The 23468-nt window shown below is 40.4% G+C and overlaps 1 protein-coding gene across 4 annotated transcripts in view; it reads left to right on the top strand.

Moving 5' to 3' along the window:
- Nucleotides 1–23468, top strand: part of LOC122400368 (rho GTPase-activating protein 7) — a 476120-nt gene that overhangs the window by 365874 nt on the left and 86778 nt on the right. For all 4 annotated transcript variants that reach the window (XM_043401799.1, XM_043401800.1, XM_043401798.1 and 1 more), the window contains one exon: nt 5721–5792. In XM_043401799.1, the coding sequence (XP_043257734.1) occupies nt 5721–5792 (72 nt within the window). The remainder of the gene's footprint in view (nt 1–5720; nt 5793–23468) is intronic.

The following is a 23468-nucleotide window of genomic DNA, read 5'->3' as shown; positions in this document are numbered from 1 at the left end:
AATTCAACGAAGTGTATTCAATTTCTAATTTATAAATCGTAATCACGAATGTTATTGACGTGCAATCTCTGTACAGGTAATCACCGTGAACAGAAAGTTTACCCAGTGAAAGGGAAAAATTCTTCGCCCTGCAAGAGTTGAATCCACGAAAGTGATTACTTTCTTTAGTCAGCAAATCGACTCATTAACGTAATGAATTAATGGCACGGAGTGGAATCAATGGAAATAAATGTAAAAGATTCATGTGGAACGGTGCAACGAATATTTATATATTTCTTATTACTTTTTCAACATTTTACCAAACCCAAAGTCATTAACGATATTTTATATTCATGCAGGGTATTTGGCTACCCCTGGGAAAAATTTTAATAAGAGATTCTAGAGGCTAAAATAAGACGAAAATCAAGAATATCAATTCATTGATTGAGGCTTCGTTAAAAAGTTATTAACACAATTATTGTTAAAAATTATTAATAAAATTTGTCCTCCTACACGAATTTTTTTCGTGAAAGTGCGTAGGATTTCGGGGATATGTGTATTCACCAAAAATGATTGTAATTGACTCCTGCAACCAAAAATAATTTTTTTAGAACGATTTGAAATTTTTTAATTTCGCCGAAAAATTTTCCAGCAGGTATGGAACTTTAAGCGTTAATAACTTTTTAACGAAGCCTCAATCAACTAATTGGTATTCTTGATTGTCGTCTTATTTTGGTCTCTAAAATCTCCCATTCAAATTTTTCCTAGATGTGGCTGAACACCCTGTATAATGGAAAAGTTAAACCTCTGACAAAGTATAGTATATGTATACTTATCTGAAAAACTTCCGTATGGAGAGATTTTTCGTCCATATTTCATGTATATTTAAGCAACAATTTTCTCGATAGGATTAAAAATGTAACCTCCTATTAAATATTATGAATCGTGAATCTGACTCGAACATCCTCCCTCTCCTTCCCTGAGTAATTGTACGTTTTAAGAACAGCATTCAGAAATGTTTTAAATTTTAGGGGCCTAAAAGATTTTTCGATCTCGATAGCCGATCCGGGTGCCCGCGTCGCGCTGTCAATTCCGTCGGTTTGTGCAGCCGCTTTGCCGGTTTCTGGATTGGCGCGTCTGGCCGCCGTCGCCTCAATTGCGTAAAAGCAAATCTCCTTACGAAAGGCCCGCGGTGTACACGGCTGCGGTGCCGTACTCCCGCAGCCTTTTATTCCGCACGAAGTGACACACCTACGTGCCGCTTTATTCAGAACATAGCTGGAAGTCTCGGCCGGCGACCTACCGCAAAGCCGTATTATTCCGACGTCGTGGATTTCCGTCCCATCCGTCTTTCGGCGCGGAGACACGAGACCGCGCGGCGTTAAACGATGAATCATTAAAGGGTCATTCCTCCGTGATACCCTAAAAAAGTTTCATTTTAGTACAGAACTTTAAACGCGTTGTTCTCGAAACGTAACTCTTTGGCCTGGCGTAGGTAGACTCTCAAAAGCTATACAGAATGAGACACGAACTAGTCCCCATGATTTTTCAGCCCCTTTCTATAGTCTGATAAGAAAATGTTTAATTTTAGTGTAGAACTTTAAACTTATTATTCCCGAAACGTATCTTTTTCACCTAGCGTAGGTAGACTCTCGAAAATTATACAGGGTGAAGCACGATTTTTCAGCCCCTTTTGATAGCCTGACAAAAAGATGCTTCCTATCGAAGGTAATCAGTATTTAACCGACAAGAAATTACAGTCGCTCAAATTTAAAAACAAATTGATTTTCGATAAAAAATTAAGATTACTGTAATATTTTTAAATGGAACTTTTAACTATTTTCAACGAACTGCTATACTATGACCTTTAGACGACATTGAAAGGAAAATTGTCAGATTGAATCGTTTGCCAGAATATCTGGAATTTTTTACAACCGTTAACATTGATGAACCCTATCAGTTACATCCACAGTCAATTTTGTTTATACTATTACATCGACATTTTATTGCATACAGATGCAAGCAATTTGATTATTCAAATACGTACATCCACACAGTTTGCTGAATCTTGTCGGAAATATGCCCGCTGAGAAGCTTCCCATGTCTTCTTTAAAAGGGACCCATTAAACTTTAATTAAACTCTCGGAGTATATAACGTTGCTGAACCTATTTTTTACTCCTATATACTAGAAATTTGTACAAAGTCCGTAAACCCAATGTTTTTAAACGGAAGACACATAAATTTTTAAACCTGGTCACAAAGAAATTAATGCACTTCTGCGAAGAAAGAACTTGGAATAAGTCGAATTTTAATTGAAAATTCTGTTTCTTTGAATTTACAATTTTGAACCGTACTACATGGGGCAGAAAATTCGGGACGCTTGGAAGGTTTTTATAGAGCATTCGAGCAAATCGTTTATTTTCCAGATCGTCCAACGGCGGACGTTAAAATAACGCCAATTCGGAAATAAAAGGATTGCTTTGATGTTCTATAAAAAGCTTCCTACCTTGCTTGGGATTAGTCTCGCCGTACGAGTTGTATCTCGCGAACCTTGCGGTGCCTGAAGGATCGCATGAAAGATTTATTACGATATAAAATCAAAATAGAATGATTGAACTGTACTTGCAGATACAGTCCCACACAGAAGACTTTTTTTTATAAAAGATGACGAAAATGGTAATACACGTACTTCCGTAGCTCCTGTTATTTTTTCTCTATTCAAGTATATCTACAAGAAAGAAAACCTATCTGGCGCGAAAGGATTAGATTTTGCTACTGATACAGTTGTTTGGCTGGTGTTTGTCAAATAGATCGATACAAACATTACAAATACACAAAAATCAGTAAATTATATCGATTCAAAGTAATTATGTCTAAACGTTCAGAAGAAGGATTATAACTTCTACACACATTTAATACATTTAAAACGTCTGTGATACATCTACCTTGGAAGTGAATGACCGAAATAATAACAAAAGAGATACTCAAATAGCATTTTATCGTTCCTATCGTCGTTAAGTCGCCTAAAGGTGTTTCCAAACACATCAGGTGTAGCTAGTAGGCTAGTCTTCCGTAATTGGACCGTCCAATCAGCCTAACGAAAGCAGAGGCGATTCGTTTCGTCGATTAATAAGCTTCCATCGACACCTTGAGAATGAAAGGCTCGAATGGGCGACGTTGGAAGCAGCTCCTTCTCGTACGTCTTCATTGAATTTCACAGACGCGAGTTGAATTCACAGCATTCCTCGAAAACGCCGCCGCGTTCGGGGGCACGATAATTAATCTACGGGGAACCTTTAAAGGTTGCAATCGATGCGACTACCGAGCGCTGTCGCGCGCCACGGACGCGGACATCGACGACGTCTCTGGAAAATAAAGACGTTAACCTTTCTGTCTCTCTCTTCCACTATCCAGCAGGTCGTGTAAACCCGCGAGCAGAGGCTTCCCGCTGCTCGGGAAATCGATAAATTCACCGTCGCGATATCGATAGTGATAGCTACCAACGTTTTATCGCCCAAGATGCCCGATCGCGTCGATATCGCCGCTATGAATTCTCCTTTTCGTCGCGGCGGGTGGTCAACGCCGCGTCCCTGAAAGCGGAGATGGGCGAAATTTACAGATAAGATTAAAAAACATGGAAAAACGAGTAGAAGATAAACAACTTATGATCGGTTGCACGGACTGTTTCGCCTTAAAGAAGCTATTTAAATATTCCTTTAAATTACGATGATGCAAAAAAATAACTTGTATAAGTTTCGAATGACATCTCTAACGATGTTCATCTTACAAATCATTACTATATCCTTTTCTCACACTTTGTAAAAGACTTATTGTCGTCTTTGACGTTGACTTTGAACCATTTCCATCATAAAACGCCTGAGTTGATCCTGAATACATCTACGAAAGATGAGCATGCCAATTCCAGAACGATGTTCATCTTACGAATCATTACTGTATCCTTCTCTAACACTTTCTAAAAGATTTATTGTCATGTTTGTCGTTGACTTTGTACCATTTTCGTCATGAAACGATCCAGTTTTGATCACGGGCATATTGTTTAACATAAAATGCAATTAAAGAATTTATCTTATATCGATACGTATGCAGAGAAACAAAGTCAGAAAGTTAGAGACCATAAAACGTATTAGTATCAGAAATTGTATATCTTTGCAAAGTAGCCAACAGGTCGTTTTGGCCCGTTTAAAGTTTAAAGATTTTGTGGATGTGGTACATTAGAATGAATTTGATCGTTACAAAGCTTTTATACATCATCTATTATTCGAAGAAAATTGCGCTCGACTCTGAAAGGCTGAAACGCGCTCGTTTCTCGATGCCCGTCTCCTTTCCTCTTTTCGTCTTGTAACCCTCCGTTTTCTCTTTGTATTTCCTTCTCCAGCGACCGTGTTGCTGCAAATTCGCTTGCTTCGAGACCTGTTCTCTTTTCCGGACCCGCAAATCTCCCGTGGGAATTTTGCGCGCCAGCCAATGAACTGCGCCGCAAGAACTTTTTACACGCCTGGTTTACGGATACTATGCGGAAGACGGTCCTTCCTGCTCGTTGCTGGTATGTAAATTTCGTCAAGCACGGAGTCAAGGGTTCAAAATACACCTTAACGTTCCGAAATTAAATTGATAAAAATAATTTGTCAATATGGGACACTGTATATGCATAGAAATCGGAGACAGATCGAGAACTTGTGAGAGAGCAAAGGTTGAATGTGTACCGTCATTATTTTTATTTTTGTTATTATTAATAATATTTTCAAAGTTCCATTTTATGCAAAGGAATAGTACACTTTTACATTCCCTTACTATTCTATTCCTTAAGTTCTTTGTTTTCAATACTACCAACTTTAAATAATGTAGATGAACTCGAGTTAAGTCACCACTATCTCCCAACCTTTAATCTTTAACGCTCGTGGTTCAGCCTTTCTTGCGTTAATAATTGAAAGTTTTGACACTTTCTGGAAAGCTCTGCTAGAAATTGCTTCAGACGCTGTCGCGAATATTTTCATAAAAGTTTCATAGATCGATCGTGTCGCATTATGAATCCTCCGCGTCGCGAATAAATTTCTACCCTCTTTTAGCGAGTTCCTGCGACGCTCAGTCTCCCTCTTGCATTCCACGCCCGGTGCACTTGCAACTTTTTCGCGTCCTCTGTCGTTGCAGTCGAAGTATCTCGTTCGTATAATGATGGGCGACGTTTCGTCGCGGCAACCACTTTTTCCGATCTAGCTCAGACCTAACCCAGACCTTCATTCACCAAAGGAGTCGTCTTGCAGCGCTGCCAGACTCGTTGGCCACTAATGATCGGAATGTTTGTTCATGTAAATGTGGATCGTCTCTTTTTTTCGTCAGCCATGGCTGGAAACGAGTTTATCGCGAGGGCGAGACGAATACTGGATATCGTTATCGATATAGTTGGTCTGCAACTGACATTAAAGGGACGAATCAGCGAGTAACATTGACTTTTTACTTCGACGATCAGTTGCTTTTGTTTTACAGACGTTTGAGACTTGATGGAATTCAGAATTTAAAAGAGTATGACTTTGCTATTGGTCCTTCGCTAATGTTCGCCACTCTTTTCCTCGATTTTGTTCGCGAGTCATCCTCATCGATTTCTAGAACAAGCCATGTTGTCTACCATTCCAATTTATAACTACGAAATTAGTTTAATCGCATTGCTGAGCCTCTTCCAATGGAAATGATGTATTTTTATTGGTTTCTCCTTTTGTTACAGAGATCGAAGCGCAAGAGGCTTGCAAATGGCTGAGGGCAGCTGGCTTTCCACAGTATGCACAGATGTACGAGGGTGAGTTAACCTTTATTTGTGAAATATTATTGTTTAGAACGTAGTATGTTTGTACGGTATCGCCTCAATTGCCAAACTTAATAATAAGGGTTCTCTAATTCTCTCCATTATTGATTGTTTGTTCAAATAATGTGTCAAAGTAAACAAAACATTTGAAAATCATCAATATATGAGTATATGTATATTAGAGTAAATTATAGTCCTTTAAGAGAGAAACGTCATTTAAATTGAAATTACGAATTCTTTTTGTTAGAATTGGCATCAAAACTCGTAAATTTATTTATAACGATCTTCAGCATACTTTCTTTTTACATCAAAATGTTATCAAATATTTAACTTTGCTCGTTCGTACATCTTTTCTTACTTTCAGTCTTTTTTGTTGCATGTACAGAAGGCACTCAATTTTTATTTAAAGATGGTAATAATTATAGAAACTCATAAAAATGTAAACAACGTCATCCACAAATTAAAAGCTTCATCTAGAATGGTCGAATAAAATTCTATTTCTAAATAAGATCTTGAAATTGTTCAAATGGTTAAACGATTTCTCTGCATCTTTCAAAGCATCACAGAGGAACTAAAGGTCTCTAAAATACATAATTAAAATGGAAAACGATTTCCACGAGGGTGAGTCCTTGTTATTTCCAACAGTTTCAATTTTCAATAATATTCTTAAACATTTAAGGTTACAGTTAGGGTACGAACGCATAGTAAATCGTCAGGCGTCGTTCAGATCGGAGAAGAGAGATTGTCGTTGAAAGAACGTTTACGAAATTCGAGCGGGACCGTATTTCTCGCCTTTGGGGCCATGTGGTTCGCTTCACCGAATCAATCGGCCCACCATTTTTCGTTTCCCTATGGTCACGTAACATAATGATTGTCGAAACGTAAACAAATAAGATATTATTGCTATACAAATCAAGAACTATTATGTATAATTTTTCTTGGCCAAGAAACACTAATAGACGAACAAATTTATAATAATTGCACAAGATGGCGCCTTTGGCTTCTGTCTGTCTATACATCACCTTATAAATCAAATAAAATGAAACAGTATTTTAAGGCAAATGAATAGAAACATATCTTTACAATTGTTCGATCGAATAAGAAAATTCTCAAAATAACGAGGTTCATTTTTTATCTCAAAATAATCTTGAATTCCAGAAAGACCTAGGCCAGAAATTTGACATAACTACGAATACATATTGCTGATTAAGAAGTAAATTATTCTCGAACGACGTAGGCACGCAAGGTTCATATGGAGTCATTAAATCAGTATTATCGTGACTTGGTACAAGCAGACCGATTCGTTTTCACAGAAAAATCGCGTGTGGTGAAAGCACAGCCGTTAGGCAGATCTATGAGGAACGTGAGCGAGCTTCGAATGGAAGGGGGGGAAAAAAAGGTTCGAGTGTAAGCTTACAATATCCTTTTAAACGAGAAGAATCGTCAGTTCGAAAGAGGGTAGGTGGTCCATGGACCACCAAAAGCGGACTATTGAGAATGTTTTCGACGGCTGTCTGGTGTACGTGAGATTTTTACTAATATGCTCGGCCTCGAAAACAAAGGTCTCCCTGTTTCGTTTCGTTTTTACCGACTACGTACCTCCATAATATTAGAGTATAATCTGAAGGTCTTATTGTTCGACAGCCTCGAGCGAACCGTTTCGTTCGCAATTCGTCGATCCGGGACCGACGAAGAAACACAATGACTTGGCTCGATGATTCTAATGGCGATTGCAAAAATTCTCGAGTATTCTTCGTCGAGTACTATTATGTTTTAATCATGGATTTGCATGGTCTCGGTACCTGAGATATTATAGCCAAAGAAATAGAGTTACTGCTACTTTATTTATTCATTTATTTATTATACGGGTAAAAACCCATTAGAGTACGAGAAAAAATATAATGAGATTTTTCAGAACAAAATAGAATTAATATTGAGACTAATAATTTTGCTTATTACTAGTTCGAGAATTAAATAATTAATGCAAGTGTAAGTAATCAGAATTTCTTTTTTGGAGGATAAAATAAAATTCAAGTAAAGGTTAACGAAATCAACAGATTGCTTTCGTGGCATTCGTTGCAAAGAGTCCGAAAATACACTTGCAATGCACAAGTGGCGAAATAGAGGGAGAGCAAATAAACAGCGGTATGAAACAATGGTTCGCTAATGGCATTGGTAAGAACCGTACGACCAGCTTCTAGCAGCGCAAATGCGTCTGCAAGAATGCGCGGCCGAGCGAGTGTGCAATAACGAACGCATTGTTGGTAGGCGCCGCGACAAAGGGCCCATTATGATAAGTATTAACATGTCCGGACGCATCAAGCTGCTCTCTAATAAGTCACTCTCGCCTCGCGTTACGATTCGATTCGCCCTGCCCACGTGTCACTCGTTAATAGCCCTTCTTTCACGGGGTTTTCATCTAGCTCCGGTTTTTAAACCGATGTCTTTCGGTAAAATACCTCAACTTCGGAAACAGGAGATGTCTCACATTCCACCCTAACACATTATTTGCTATTTACAAACAACGTAACATTAATTCATTCTCATTCGTGGACTCATAATATCTTTGGTAAAATGGAGGACACATCCTTGAAATACTGAATTAATTTTTCAAATTAAATTTGTTTTTCACTGTGCAAATATACGGGATACTTCTATGTACGATTTTGAATGTTTAATTTTGTATTTTTTGAGTGAAAATTACTAGGTATTAGTTCGTCCCATAAGTTCATGCTGTTCTACATTCTTAAATAGATGAGGATAAAATTTGAAATCCAGCAAAAAACAAACAAAATTCATAGAAATTTGAAACAAATATTCGAAGTATGAGATTCACATTGGGTTATGGAACAAAATTTTCCTGATCATGCTTGAGATTGACTGCATGAATAAAACCAAACCTTCCCCAAATCATTTCATAACCAGAGATAATAAATGGTGCAAATGCAACAATCTCTAGGCTAATTAGAGGGTAAATAATTAAAAAAAAACACGTTTTAAGGAACAGCATCGATCTACATTTTATTAAAAAGCAAGAAAATTTTATAGCAACGATAGAATAGCTTTGCCAAAGAAAGGGGAAGAAGTTGTCAACCTATGAGTTGACTATTCTTCATAAGATTCCATGATATTTTAAAAACATAGCTTTAAGTTGTAATACAAAACTTGGCACGAACATATGGAACGATCTAATATTAGTCTGTAGAATAATAATTGTCTTTCAACTTTTGACTATCATGGCCAAAATTGCTGTTTAGATTCTCAGAAAGGATTTATAGCGGAACTTCCGAGTTGACGATCTTGATTGTTAATTTTATGGCCGAGGGGCGTCCACGGGCAGATTTCCCTGCCAAAAAACTTTCACCCTTGGAAGACACGCGAACTTTCAGCGGTCCTCTCCGAGAGATTCGGCGCTGTTTCGTGCGTGTACTTTCATATCCTCCGGATGCGTATCACGGATACCGGAGATGGTATCATGTTCGAGGTAAACGAAGTTGCTCGCAACCTGACAAGAGAGCGTGTCGCGTGGCAGCGGCGAGCCAGGTGTACAACGGGAAAAGGACTAATAACTTGTGTCCCGCGGTCATTAACGTCCTTGGTACCAACACGAGTAATTCCAGGTCTTTCTTCAATTTCCAGAGCTAATGCGGGAATAATAATCAGCCGGACGTCGCGGCGCAATGATTAACGACGCTGACGATTTTTCACGCGCGGCACCGGCGCTGCCAATTTACGTCCAGATAGACTCTCTCGAACCTGCTGCCGGCTAAATAATACAATGTTGAGCGAGATTTATGCGGAAGCGAGCCGAGATTTTCGCCGACGAATTATACGGCCGCGGTCTGCCTGTCGGCATAAATTTTCCACTGTCTCGTTAACGCGTTTGTTTAAATCAATTTCAGTCGATTCGAAAGATCGGATCTAGCGGCGGCCTCGAACGACCGAGGCTACCATTTAGTCGCGTAAATGGAACGAATTGCGACTTTCGTTGGGAACATGTTGCCCGTAGAACTTCCATTAAAACCATTAATTGGAAAACAAATCTGTTCAAAGTAATTTCATTTCAATCATTTTTATGGAAGGATTTTTACCAGGTTTTCGTTATTATTTTCTGTACGTTCTTATTTTGATATTTTTCTCCAATGTATGTTCTAACTAGTTTTTCATCGTGTCGTTAGACAGAGGTTTAGGTATTCGTACTTAACAAAAAGGAAATTTTATTCGATTGAAAAACTGGGAAAAGCAATAACACGAAAAATAAAAAATGCTAACAGACAATGAACTGATTAGAAACATAGTGAATAGAAATTCATAAAAGAAAGTCCATATTTTAAAACTGCAATGGAAAGCATAAAGATTTAGTGGATTCATTAGCTTATATTACACTAACAGAAAATGAATAAAAATTTAATGAAAAAATAGTAATAAATATGCAACTATAAAATAATATAATTCTAAAAATAACTAAATTTTCTTTTAAATCATTTATTAATGAAATTCATTACGTTTGTTGTCGTAAGTCATCAACTAGGATGATTACAAATATTAATTTTCAGCTATTCAAAACACACACTTTCGTGCAAATTATTCATAAAAATGATAGATGAATTCCACATTAGGATTTAGTATTTAATTATATCAAATATTCAGGATTATTAATGGCAATAAGAAATGTCATTACATAAAATTGAAGCGTTCTAGGGTTTTCACTTACTTTTTTCAAACTATTTATTTTTCAATATGCAAAAACATTGCTCGTATTTAACTTAACGTAATGACCATAGTCACTCAAGGTCGCAGATAAAGAAAAATTGCATTTTCATGTTTCCAACATTTAATCTATGAATAATTTCACAAATGTGATAGTACTTAGGTTGTAGTATTATCTATAATTATAGTTCTCCGTCTTCCTTTTTGTTGCGCGATGCCCCCACTTGAAGACATTTATTATTATCTATGACCTTGAGTGGCATTGAATTATTATGGTCATTAAAATTATCCAAATCTGATCTACGTTTATGCAAAGTAAAAACTGTATAATTATGTTCGATGAAATGATGACTTTGAAACCTCTTTGACACCTATATCTATAGAAAGTAAATTATTTATTCAACTTTGTCTGATAAAATTTGGTATATCACCAGTATATATACAGGGTGTTCGGCCACCTCTAGCAAAAATTTTAATGAGCGATAGTAGAGGCCAAAATAAGACGAAAATCAAGAATACTAATTTGTTGATGGAAGCTTCGTTAAAAAGTTATTAACAATTAAATTCAAAAATTTCAAATCGTTCTGGAAAAATTATTTTCGGTTGCGGGGGTCAACTACAATCATTTTTGGTGAATACACATACCTCCGAAATCCTATCTACTTTCGAGAAAAAAAATCGAGTAGGTGCTGAAATTTTTCGGCGAAAAAAAATTTTTCAAATCGTTCTAAAAAAATTATTTTCGGTTGCGGGGATCAATTACAATCATTTTTTGTCATTACACATACCTCCAAAATCGTACGCACTTTCGAGAAAAAAATTCCTTACTGAAAATCCAATTAGGTGCCGAAATTTTTCAACGGAGAAAAAAAATTGCAAATCGTTGTGGAAAAATTATTTTCGGTTGCGGGGGTCAATTACAATCAGTTTTTGTCATTAAACATACCCACGAAATCCTGCCCACTTTCGAGAAAAAAAATAGAGAAAGTGTGAAATTATTCGAGAAAATTAAAAAATTGCAAATCGTTGTGGAAAAATTATTTTCGGTTGTAGGGTTCAATTATAGTGTGGGATCGGGAAGATAATGACTCCGCTCTGTTCCGTTCCGCACAATTTTATTGTTGCTGTCGTACAACGACGTGACTCGTGGTGCGGGTTACGCTCGACTCTCTGGTACGATCATCGCCACCGTACCAAGAGGCCTTCAAAAACAAAAGACGGTCAGAGACGACGACAACGGCTTTTCGGCTCACGCGGCTCTGGTCGTCTCGTGTGCAACCATCGTCTCGTGTGCAACCATCGTCTCGTGTGCAACCATACATTGTAGCGGCTTCGAACGGCTAAGGCGTATGTGGTGCCTTGGCCGCCACACTACCCCCCTGCCAGTAATTGGCACAATTACGAAAAATTGACCGACTACATTACCACTACCATTTACTCTATTATATAAAATACGTTATCCTAACTAAGATTTACATTACAGTATTTGAACAGAGTTGAAAAAAAAAGGAATTTACATGGAGTTTAATATATAATACGTAATACCTAAAAATACATGAAAGTACATAAAAGTGATGGAAAAAAATAAATGGTATATGATACTTATTATAATAATGCGCAAGCCTTAAGTACTACCGCGTAATTTGAAATCGCTCGGGAAAACGTACGCGTCTACCTGAACGCGTAACACGTTGCTGTATAACCGGCGCATTGTCAGGTACGTTTGTTTGTGTGACCGGCTGATTTTCTATGCTCACGGGATCCGGTCTGTTTTCTGCTAGCATATAAGCAGGCTTTAGCCTTTCAATTGATATATTTATTTCCTTACCTCTAATGTTTATTGTAAATGTTTTTTCGCCTCGGCGCACTACGGCGTATGGACCTTCATAAGCGGGTTGTAAAATAGTTTTGGCTGAATCTGTTCGGATGAAAACATGTGTTGAACTGCTAAGATCTTTGAAAACGAATGTACGATTAACGGAATGGCGTGATGCATTAGAGGGACTCAATTTAGAAAAATGGTTGCGTAGTCTATTAGTAAAATCGGAAGCATTTTCTGTGCCTTCCGCTGAATGCGAAGACAAGAACTCTCCCGGTAATCTTAATGGCTCGCCATAAACTAATTCCGCTGAGGTAGCGCCGAGGTCTTCTTTCCAGGCGGAACGAATACCGAGTAGAACCGTCGGAAGTATTTCTGTCCACCTGTCGGATCCGTGGCACCTTATAGCCGACTTGAGCTGTCGGTGAAAACGCTCTACCATCCCATTGGCCGCTGGGTGATACGCCGTTGTGCGAAGGCGTGTGGATCCAATTAAATTGTTCAGCGCAAAAAATAATTTGGATTCGAACTGCCTACCCTGATCGGTGGTAATCCGTACGGGAGCACCAAACCGCGCTACCCAACCGTCATAAAAGGTTCGAGCTACGGTTTGGGCCTCCTGATCGACCATGGGGAAGGCTTCCGGCCACCGCGTATATCTGTCTACACAGGTCAGACAATACCTGAAACCTTCGGACACCGGTAAAATTACTATGTCTAAATGAATGTGTTCGAATCGCGCAGAAGGTTTAACAAATGTAGCCAATGGTGCAGTCACATGACGGGAAATTTTTGATCTTTGGCACGGTATACAGCAACGTGTCCACGTGCGAACATCTCTTTTAATCGACGGCCAAACATAACGTTGCGTTATGAGCTTGATCGTCGCGTTAATACCTGGATGTGATAATACATGTAACATATTAAAAACTGCACGTCGGAAAGGAGGGGTGACATAAGGTCTTACATTCTTAGTCGAAATATCGCAAAAAATTTCGGAAGACGTGCCAGGCAACGAGACTTTGCGTAATTGCAGGCTAGATTCGCTATTCAACAACCGCTGCAACTCCTCATCCTGGGCTTGCGATTTTGCCAATTCTTCGAAATTAATCGAGTGGTTAACCGTTTCCACTCTGGACAGTGCATCGGCAACGACGTTGTCTTTACCGGAAATATGTTGAATATCTGTAGAGAATTGCGCAATGTAATCTAGGTATCGGAATTGTCGAGGAGAGCATTTATCTAATTTCTGTTTGAAAGCGAAAGTTATGGGTTTATGGTCTGTAAAAATCGTGAAATGTCTGCCTTCGAGCATATGTTTGAAATGTTTTATTGCTAAATAGATAGAAAGTAGTTCCCGGTCGTAAGCTGAATACTTCTTTTCGGCAGATCCTAATTTCTTAGAAAAGAATGCTAATGGTTGTCGTTCGTTGCCGACGCACTGATGTAAAACAGCTCCTACGGTGTAATCAGAAGCATCGCAGGTAACCGACAATGGAGCGTTGACCGCAGGATGAGAAAGCAGGGTTGCGTTTGCTAAACTATTTTTGGTATTTTCGAAAGCCTGACGCGCTTCCGAAGTCCAGGCTATCGAGGTCTTGCCCTTTAAATTGCCGGCTAGAAGGTCGTTCAAGGGTGCTTGAAAGCGAGCGGCATCTGGGATAAAACGGCGGTAAAAATTAAGCATTCCCAAGTACTGCCTCAAATCCTTCGCGTTTTTCGGAAGGGGAAATGACTTTATGGCTTGTACCTTGCCGGGCAAAGGTTGAGTGCCGCTTTCATTTACCCGATAGCCTAGAAATTTAACTTCTTCCTGTCCGAACGTGCATTTATTCGGATTAACAACAATGCCATAATCTTTTAATCGTTTAAATAATAATTCTAAATGGCGCAGGTGATCGGCTTGGGATTCTGAGGCGACCAAAATGTCGTCTATATACGCGTAACAAAAATCGAAACCGCGTAAAATTTCGTCGATAAAGCGCTGAAATGTTTGCGCGGCATTTCGTAACCCGAACGACATGTACGGGAATTCAAAAAGCCCGAACGGCGTTGTAATGGCCGTTTTTCCGACGTCTTCCGACGCAACCGGAATCTGATTATAAGCTCGGACGAGATCTATTGTGGAAAATACCTTTTTGCCACTCAGTTGTTGCGCAAAATCCTCAATGTGACGCACGGGGTATCGGTCGGGAATTGTCCGTGCGTTTAACGCTCTATAGTCACCGCAAGGCCTCCAAGCTTCTTCGCCCTTCTTCGGAACCATATGAAGGGGTGCTGACCACGCGCTCTTCGAAGGACAAGCGATGCCCATCTTCACCATCGCGTCGAACTCCTTCTGGGCAGCCCTGAGCCGGTCCGGTGCAAGCCGCCGCGGCTTGCTGGAAACGGGTGGTCCAGGGGTTGTCTCGATGTAATGCACCGTTTGGTGCGTAGTCCTCATCGGGGTGCCGCTAGGCCGTGTAAGTTCCGGCATCTGCATCAGGAGCTGGTGGTAAACGGTAGTCCCTGCTACTGTCTTCACCGACGGCGTTTCATCCTCGGCTCGTGTTCCGCGGACCGTTAACGACGTGGTCCGATCGACGAGGCGACGATTGCGGATGTCCACCATAAGATCGAAGTGATCGAGAAAGTCTACCCCGATTATGGGTTTTGTAACATCCGCAACCACGAATCGCCACACGAAATCCCGTCGTAGGCCGAGGTGCAGGTTTAACGACACTGTCCCGTAGGTGTTAATTACACTCCCATTCGCCGCCGCCAGCTGGTACTCCGATCTTTCTCGCAATCCGCCTAGCAGGCGGCGCGGAAAAACGCACAAATCGGCCCCGGTATCCACTAAAAATTCCGTCTTCGAGCTGTTGTCTAAGATGAAGAGGCGGCGTGATGCTGGATTTGTGTCGCTGGCCGCCATCAACGACTCCCCAGGTCGTTTCCCTGATCCGTGGCGTTCCAATTGCACGGTGCAACGCACCTCTGCGCGGCCGGACCGAACCGCCAATGGTACCAGCATTTCCCTTGATGGTCCATTTGTCCTCCCGCGGGCCGCTCTCGCGATCGCGATAGAGATCGTCTGCGGTAGCGCGAGTTTGGATGATTTCGGTGGGTCCACCTGCGACGGGAAGATTGCCCCTGGTCCACCAAGGATTCACGGATGGCAGAAATTTCCTGCCTCAAGGAAAGAGCCAATTGCGACATCTTAATGTTTAACATGGCCTCGATGCTCGGGCCCGGCGGGGGTATTTGGCAGGATGCAGATACGCCCGTAATCGCGGCCTCCGTGACGTGTACCCGCGGTGTCATCGTATCCGCAACAGCGTCTGCCAACTCTGCCACCTTATCCAGCGGGGTGTCCCGCTGCGTGGCTAAAATCACCTGCATATTAGCAGGTAGTCGGCCCATCCAAAGCGTCCGCAATACACCGTCCGAAAAAGCCGTACCGGCCAATCCGCGCAGGTGACGAAGAAATTGAGACGGTTTTCTGTCCCCGATTTCCTCGTGTTCCAATAACCGCCGCGTTTTCTGTTCCTGCGACGCACTAAGCCGGCGAATGAACTCATTTTTTAGCGTCGTGTACGGATCCGCGGCCGGGGGATTCATGATAATGTCTCTTACTTCCGCGGCGTGTCGCGCACTTAACGCGCCGAGAATGTACCCGAATTTCGTGGTCTCCGACGTTACATTGGATACCTCAAAACTTCTCTCTACCATTGAAAACCACATCTCCGGGTCTCCCGGACAAAACTCGGGTATCCGTACAGCGACGCGATCAACTGCCAACGGCACACCCGCGGATGTCCCTGCGTTAACGTTAGGGTCAGTCATTTTACCAGTCTTAGTCACAAAAAAAAATAGTTTCACCGCACACACACACCGCGCTTACTATTTGTCAGACCGTGTCCTTTTCTTATGTCCTTAACACTATACACTTATTTCTCTACACTAACTAATATTGTCCGTATACAAAAAATGTCCAAATTTTCTTAAAAAAAACTTTACTTGCGCGGCGAGATCACGTCGGGGTCACCAATGTGGGATCGGGAAGATAATGACTCCGCTCTGTTCCGTTCCGCACAATTTTATTGTTGCTGTCGTACAACGACGTGACTCGTGGTGCGGGTTACGCTCGACTCTCTGGTACGATCATCGCCACCGTACCAAGAGGCCTTCAAAAACAAAAGACGGTCAGAGACGACGACAACGGCTTTTCGGCTCACGCGGCTCTGGTCGTCTCGTGTGCAACCATCGTCTCGTGTGCAACCATCGTCTCGTGTGCAACCATACATTGTAGCGGCTTCGAACGGCTAAGGCGTATGTGGTGCCTTGGCCGCCACAATAGTCATTTTTGGTGAATAGACATACCCCCGAAATCTTGCGCATTTTCGAGAAAAAAATTCAGTAAGGGCGGCACTTTAAACGTTAATAACTTTTTAACGAAGCTTCCATCAACAAATTGGTATTCTTGATTTTCGTCTTATTTTGGCCTCTACTATCGCTCATTAAAATTTTTGCTAGAGGTGGCCGAACACCCTGTATAGTACCTGTTGACTATAATAGCAATTAAAATAGGTGTGTTATGTTACTTTTGCATTTGACAAATTAGGCGTTAGAATGCTGGTTGAGCTTTCGAATCGAAGTAAATTATTGTTGGAGAAAGCAGCTTCTAAGAAGAGGAAGTAATTTTAATTTAGAGAGGGCGGCGAGCAACTATTCAGTTACAGGGAAAATATTGCCGGTGACTTGATCAGCTAAACGGCTATTTAGTTGCAAGTTGCGCGCCGGTCATTAAACGCGTTTCCGAATGTCCATAAATTCGTTCGGTTTTATTTAGATTCTCTCGCGGCGACGCAACGAAGCTGAAACTCAAAGGAATGTCCGATGAGGTATGCATAGCATCGCTCAATAATTTTCTTCCGATAATAATTCGCTCGAACTTCGAAATGGTAGACGGGGGGACGCGTATTCGCAAACGAGAAATGTTTATCGATGAACTTAGCGGGCCTGGCAAAGGTTCAAGCATTCTCCTGTGGACCCGCTCAATGTTTTAGCGTGTAATTCCCCTATGACAAATACGCGCGTGACTCATAGAGCAAAAGTTCGGGGACGAGAGAAGAAGGATTTGTTTCAAAATGTTAAAGGATCGTAGTAAATACTATTGGTCTCTCGTTGCCAGATTGTTCGCAAGTTATTGGATTTCTCTGTTGGGATTATCCATTATCGATATCAAATTTTAGAGTTTAAATTTTTTACGTTGCTTTTTAAATTCCACGAACACGCGATAAATACGTTTTACGTAAAAATTCCAATTTCGCGTCAGCTATTTTCCAAACTATTATAGTTGATCTTGTTACGTAAAGTTTATGTCACTCTGTAGAAACCTATCAAAAGGTAGCGTGGCTACATCGAAATACACTTTGCATAGAACCAAAATTACATAGTGCAACGGAAATATTAGGTTCTAGGAATTATCAATTTTTTGTATATAATGACTTGGCACAAGTGGACTGTGAAATTAATCGATAAAATTAAAGTAAACATTATAGAAGGGGCACAAATAAGTTAGAATCAAGCTGGACAAATATTACGATTTTTAATTAATGTTTGGAGGCTCAAAATTGTTACAGATTGGTACTTTATTCATCATTACCAATAGGTATCATTTTCCAAGCTTTTATTAGAGAGTACAGTTTTTTTTAGATCCTTTCTCTTCAGTATTAATTATTCAATTTGTATCCACTACGGTTTTATACTATGAATTATAGTACAAAATCTTTATATGACTTTTCATAAAATACATGGAATCATTTTCTGAAATTCCAAGAAACTTTCGACTGACCAGATAAATTGTCATGGATATTGGTAAATATTTGTTAATATTTCTTATGGTATCGATGCAATTCAAACACCAAGTATCATTGGCGTCTCACGATCAGCAAAACAAAGATTTAGCTAATCTACTTCATCGCTTAAGGAACTTCAAATCAATCTTTATATAGACAGTCTTTCGAGGCATTTTTCAATAGACAATTCTAAAGAATTTTGAACTACTATCTCGCAGTATATTTTCAAAAATACGAATTCTTGTCCTCGATTAAATCTATCGTTGCTTAGAGGAAACGAAATCACCTAATTGTAATTCATTAAACAGCGGGAAGAATTATTTTGTTAGTAATTACAACATAACGTCACGAAATGTGTAAACAAAAATAAAAAATAATACAGCACCTATGAAAGTTGAAATTTTATTTGAAAGAATAATAGACTTAAAACTGTATTTTCTAGAACTTAAGTCATTTTTCCAGGCACGATTTCGCTTTGCTAATGTTTCTTGATCGAAAATAAAGGAATATTCAAATCATTTTTCCTGCATCTGTCCAGCTCTGGTTCAGAGTTTCAAAAAAATCGGTTTTACACCCCTGATAAGAAATTTCCAACCCCCAAATTCGAAGATCGATTTAATCCCCAAACACGAATTTCCAACGACAGCAATAATACTCGTAGAATATTTTTAAGTGATCTATCCGTCTAGAGAGACGTACCAAGATCGCCACGTGACGCCTCCGATCGTTTCTCATGAGCCACTTATCGTCAATCTATTCTTTTCAGCGAATTTAACATCCGGTTCTCAAATATATCTTCTTGCTTTTAAATTTCATTTTTCACGTTTTCAAAGAAGCATGATTAGTTTTACGTATGAACATTTAACGGTCGAGCTTGCAACGTTTGCGAACAATATCGAGAGAGAAAGTAGTAGTACTGGAGTTGCAATAGCGTTTTGTGCTTCTGGTTGGTCGCGAAATTTTCTGGAAAGAATGATGCGCGTTACAAAGCTGGCGAACGACTGACGACACTGTTCCTTTCCCTCGAAATAACGTTCGCGCGAGACGCGGCCGAGCGTTCAGCCGTGCGATGAAAAGCGGTCTGTCGGACGGTATCCGTCCGACGCTAATTAGTACACACGTGAATTAATCGCAGATCGCGTGTAACTGCAGCCGTGACTACGGAAAGTATCGAGTCACGCCTCTCCTGTTTCCATTATATTAATCAAACGCGCCGAAAGGGGAGGAAAGGTACGGTGGCCCCGGTTTGTTGTTTAACAACGCTGACCAAACGCGAGCGGACGTGTTTCGTCGCGGCGCTAAACCGTGGTAACACGGCGTGCCCGGCGTCCTGTGAAATCCAGCTGGAAAATTTTACGGATACTCGCCTAGATTTTTCGTATTCGTGACTGCCGGCGTCGTGTCGCGTCGAGTCGCGCGTGAACGAGGCGCCCGCCGATTTCACGACGAAGAATTGGGCTAATGACTCCGATCGGTGATTGGGTTCCCCGCGTATCGGTTTTTTCTAGACGAGCGGAATGTATGTCGATCCACTTCGACGCTTGAAAATCGTTTAATTGGACGAATTTCAAGCGGAGGGGCTAATTATTTTCGCTACGTTTAATTATCGCACGGAAGTTACCTACGGAGCCTGTAATTTTAATCCGGAAATGGAAATTATATGAAAAAAATGGTGGGATCATGCGAGTGCTTTGATATTGAAACTGATTATTAAAAAAAATGAATATGTATAGAAATTATGAAAATAATTTTATATTATTGTTAGTATCGTTTTTGGCGAAAAATATGTCTGAATTATCGTCTTGCATGTTGGTAAAGTAAAATCATACACAACTTTATTGTTGTTATCTTGTTACTAAGGATTCTAAGTGACTCTATCATCGAAATATAAATTTTTCGAAGGAGTCGACGAATGAAACGTAATTTTCTTAAAATTAAAAGTGGCTAGAAATCTATTTTAGAAATGATTGCTGGAATAATATAAATTATATTAAAAAATTAATCAATACGATCAGGGTGTGTAAGGACAAAGTTTTTTCCGAGAAATCAGCTCGGAGTTTTCATAATATACGATTGTGTTTCGTAGCATTGCTTTAATGTTCGAAGCCAAACGTTTCGACCTAAATTAATGAGTAACCCAATAATGTTGTCCTCGTTGGCATAGACCCAAACGAGTCATTTTACTTTGAATCGATGTTATCAGTAGGCATCGCTGTTACGAATATAAAAATAGGAAACAATTTTTCCTTGAACCCGGTCTCATTTACAAAAATATGAAATGTATTTGCGTATAATCACGTGGCAAGTTAACGTTCCTCGAATGTTGACCCAAAACCTAACGATTCTCGGGAAATTAACGGTAGGAGAATAGATATGCCGTCTATATTGTAGACTTTCTTAAAAATAGATTATAAGAGGTTATGAGGTCTACTTGTGAAATGATATACAATAAATTTATTGATTCTGCTTCTCTGAAAATTCAAGTGAAGCACGTAGTGATTTTCCATACTTTCGTACGTTTACGTATTTTCTTGGAACAAGGAACGCTTCTAAGAATACTATTCTCTTACTGAATTTGTTGGGACATCCGAACTGCTTGCTGAGGAGATGCAAACGATAAAGTCAGGGGAAGTATATCTGTTTACGTTCCATGAGGAAGAGTGCATGAAATTGAATATAAGACACGACATAACTAACTCATTTAACGTCGAAACGCGTGTGCGTGGGTACGTGTATGCATGTGGATTATTAAAATTACTTGTAAACAATCGCGTTCGACCACTTCGAGCAAGCGGATAAAATTATATTCTTTCCTCGTTCGCTTTTTGAGTCTGAAACCATTCAACTTTTGCCTCAAATATTTTCTACAATTTTCAACCATAAATATAAGATGATTTTGTGTTCGTTTGAACGTCGTGATTTGTAATATTTATTATTACAATCGTCAGGCACTTTACATTAGTATTCTTGACGTATCTAATAAATTTCTGTAATATTTATATTAATATTCATTTGACTATTTTTTGTACATAAATCTGGAAATACGATAATGATTGGTTTTCTGGAGGATATCCAAGGCTTCTATTATAGACGAGTAATTATTCCGTAGAAATGATCCAAAACAAATATTTGTTCGAATACAATCCACCTTTGGTTCAGAGTTTCAGAGAAATCGGTTTTGCACCCCTCGTAATTTGCCAACCCCTAACTTCGAGGATCGATTCAATCCCCAAACACGAATTTTCAACGGCAACAATAATACTCGTACAGTGTCTAATAAAAAACACCCAACCACCAACCTGTAACCTATGCAACAAAATCATAACGAGCAACCATCTACTATACGAATGTATAAGATACAACGTCCAAAGTAAAAAATACATGATAACATCACCTGTAGCCTTGATGTCACAGATAGATATAGAAAATACCCTGAAAAATCTAAAAAAAACCACAAAATACTATAACCACACCAAGAGAAGAGAACCCAGCACTAAGTGCTCTATTCGTCTAGAGAGACGTACCATGTGTCGCCTCCGATCGTTTCTCGTAAGCAGCTTATCGTTCTCCACGGAGACCACGTAAGCACCACGCTTTAACTAAACGGGCGAAAGATGTCCCAATTTTTCGCGGTCGCCGGCGCGTCGCGTGGTCCCGGTCTTTTCGAGATCGTCGCATCGACGTACGAGGTGGCGTCAGGTGGTCGTCGTTTCGTTTTCCACGCGAAATTTACGAGCGTTGCACGGACCGTGCCGCGCGAAAATAATTTCAATCGGCCGGGAACTAAAATTACACAGTCACGATTCACGAAATGCCTGGGTGTCGGAAGCACGTGCTGCTCTTTCTGCTCTTTCAGCGGCTTGGAACGTCGCCAGTATCCACGGGGCTCTTTATTTTCTTCTGTTTTCGTTTTCCTTTCCATTTGCCCCGTCCTGTCTCGCTCCCTCCAGGCCTCGTCCTCCTCGTTGTCCGACGTTTCGCTCGCGATCCCGAGCATAATCGTCCTGTTTCTGGCGGCCAGACAGTCCGTCTCTTACCCGGAATCACCTCGAGCGTGTTTCGCCGATTTCCGTGGACGAAACTTGCTTAATTAGTTGCTCGAACAACGCGAATAGAACGGTTCACAGAATCAAATGTTCTTCCGTCGTTCTACGCGCGAGGGAACTCACTCTCCCGGAGGGAGTTCATCAGGTTTCTGGAGTACTTGCGCGACGTGAATATTTGGCGATGATTAAGAACCGGGCCGACGCTTGTTATTCCACGACGAGTCGTTACGCGTGGATCAGCGTGCTCGAAACCACTCGGATAACCATTAACAGGGTCGAGCACGATCATTTTATTCGGGTCGAAACCGCGTTAATCGGAGCAACTCGAACGAACCTCGTTTCCTCACGACTAAGGATCGATCAACGATTCGACCTACGAAATCGTTTCCAAACGAATTCCATTATTATTAGATCCGTCCTTTCCGAAATGCTACAGTTAAATTCTAACTTAACATAACGCTATTTAAAGTGTGTAGTTTTATTAGTTGCACATTTCCTAAGACATCTTAAATAGAGATAGAACGAACAAACAGCATAAACTATTTTGTCAGTAATAATGAACGCTCGCGTATAAAATAGAAATAGCTTGCTGTTTCAGTACTTACGTTCTGTGATTCGTATGTTTCGACTGTCTAAACAGTTTATAGCACTTTAAACTTGTCAAGTTACCGAACGAAGATTCCTCGACGATTTTCCGTCAAAGACGTACGGGGAAAAAGTGGGTGAAGGTTTCTACGGCGACTTCCCCGGAACGTCGAATTCTTTTTTCATGCACGTTTCCGACGGTACGTGCGCGCGAGATTATTATCGTAGCTAGGGATGTTTACCTCAGTTTTATTTCCGGCAAAAGTTCGGGTGTCCTTCTGTTCCTTTGGCGGGATTGTAATCTAAGCAACCTTCGGCCCACTTTTGGACACCATCGACGATTCCCGATAAACAGCCGTTCGTTTCACGAGCCACTATTTTCAGTGACGATGTCAAGCAGCTAACCGAGGCCTCGCGTAAAAATTCTTTTTAGAATTGTCGAATTCTGGCCAGCTTACCGCCCAGCGTTTGGTTTAGCGAGGCGACCAATATTGACACTGATTAACGACGCTGAACTTGATGACTCTTTTCGTTACGTGCTACGATACAGGGACCCAGGGACTCTCCGTTCCGTTCGTTTTACAAATAGCCGACCCTGTAAAGAGGACGTCATTAAATTTAGATTTCGAAGACCCGATTGGTAACTCGAACGGGGCATTCGAGTACGCGC

Source organism: Colletes gigas, unplaced genomic scaffold (assembly GCF_013123115.1).
Source record: "Colletes gigas isolate AHSC1104 unplaced genomic scaffold, ASM1312311v1 Colletes_gigas_Sc00017, whole genome shotgun sequence".
In the NCBI taxonomy this organism is placed as follows: domain Eukaryota; kingdom Metazoa; phylum Arthropoda; class Insecta; order Hymenoptera; family Colletidae; genus Colletes; species Colletes gigas.
The sequence above is the reverse complement of the archived record's forward strand: the minus strand, read 5'-3'. Positions and strand labels throughout refer to the sequence as shown.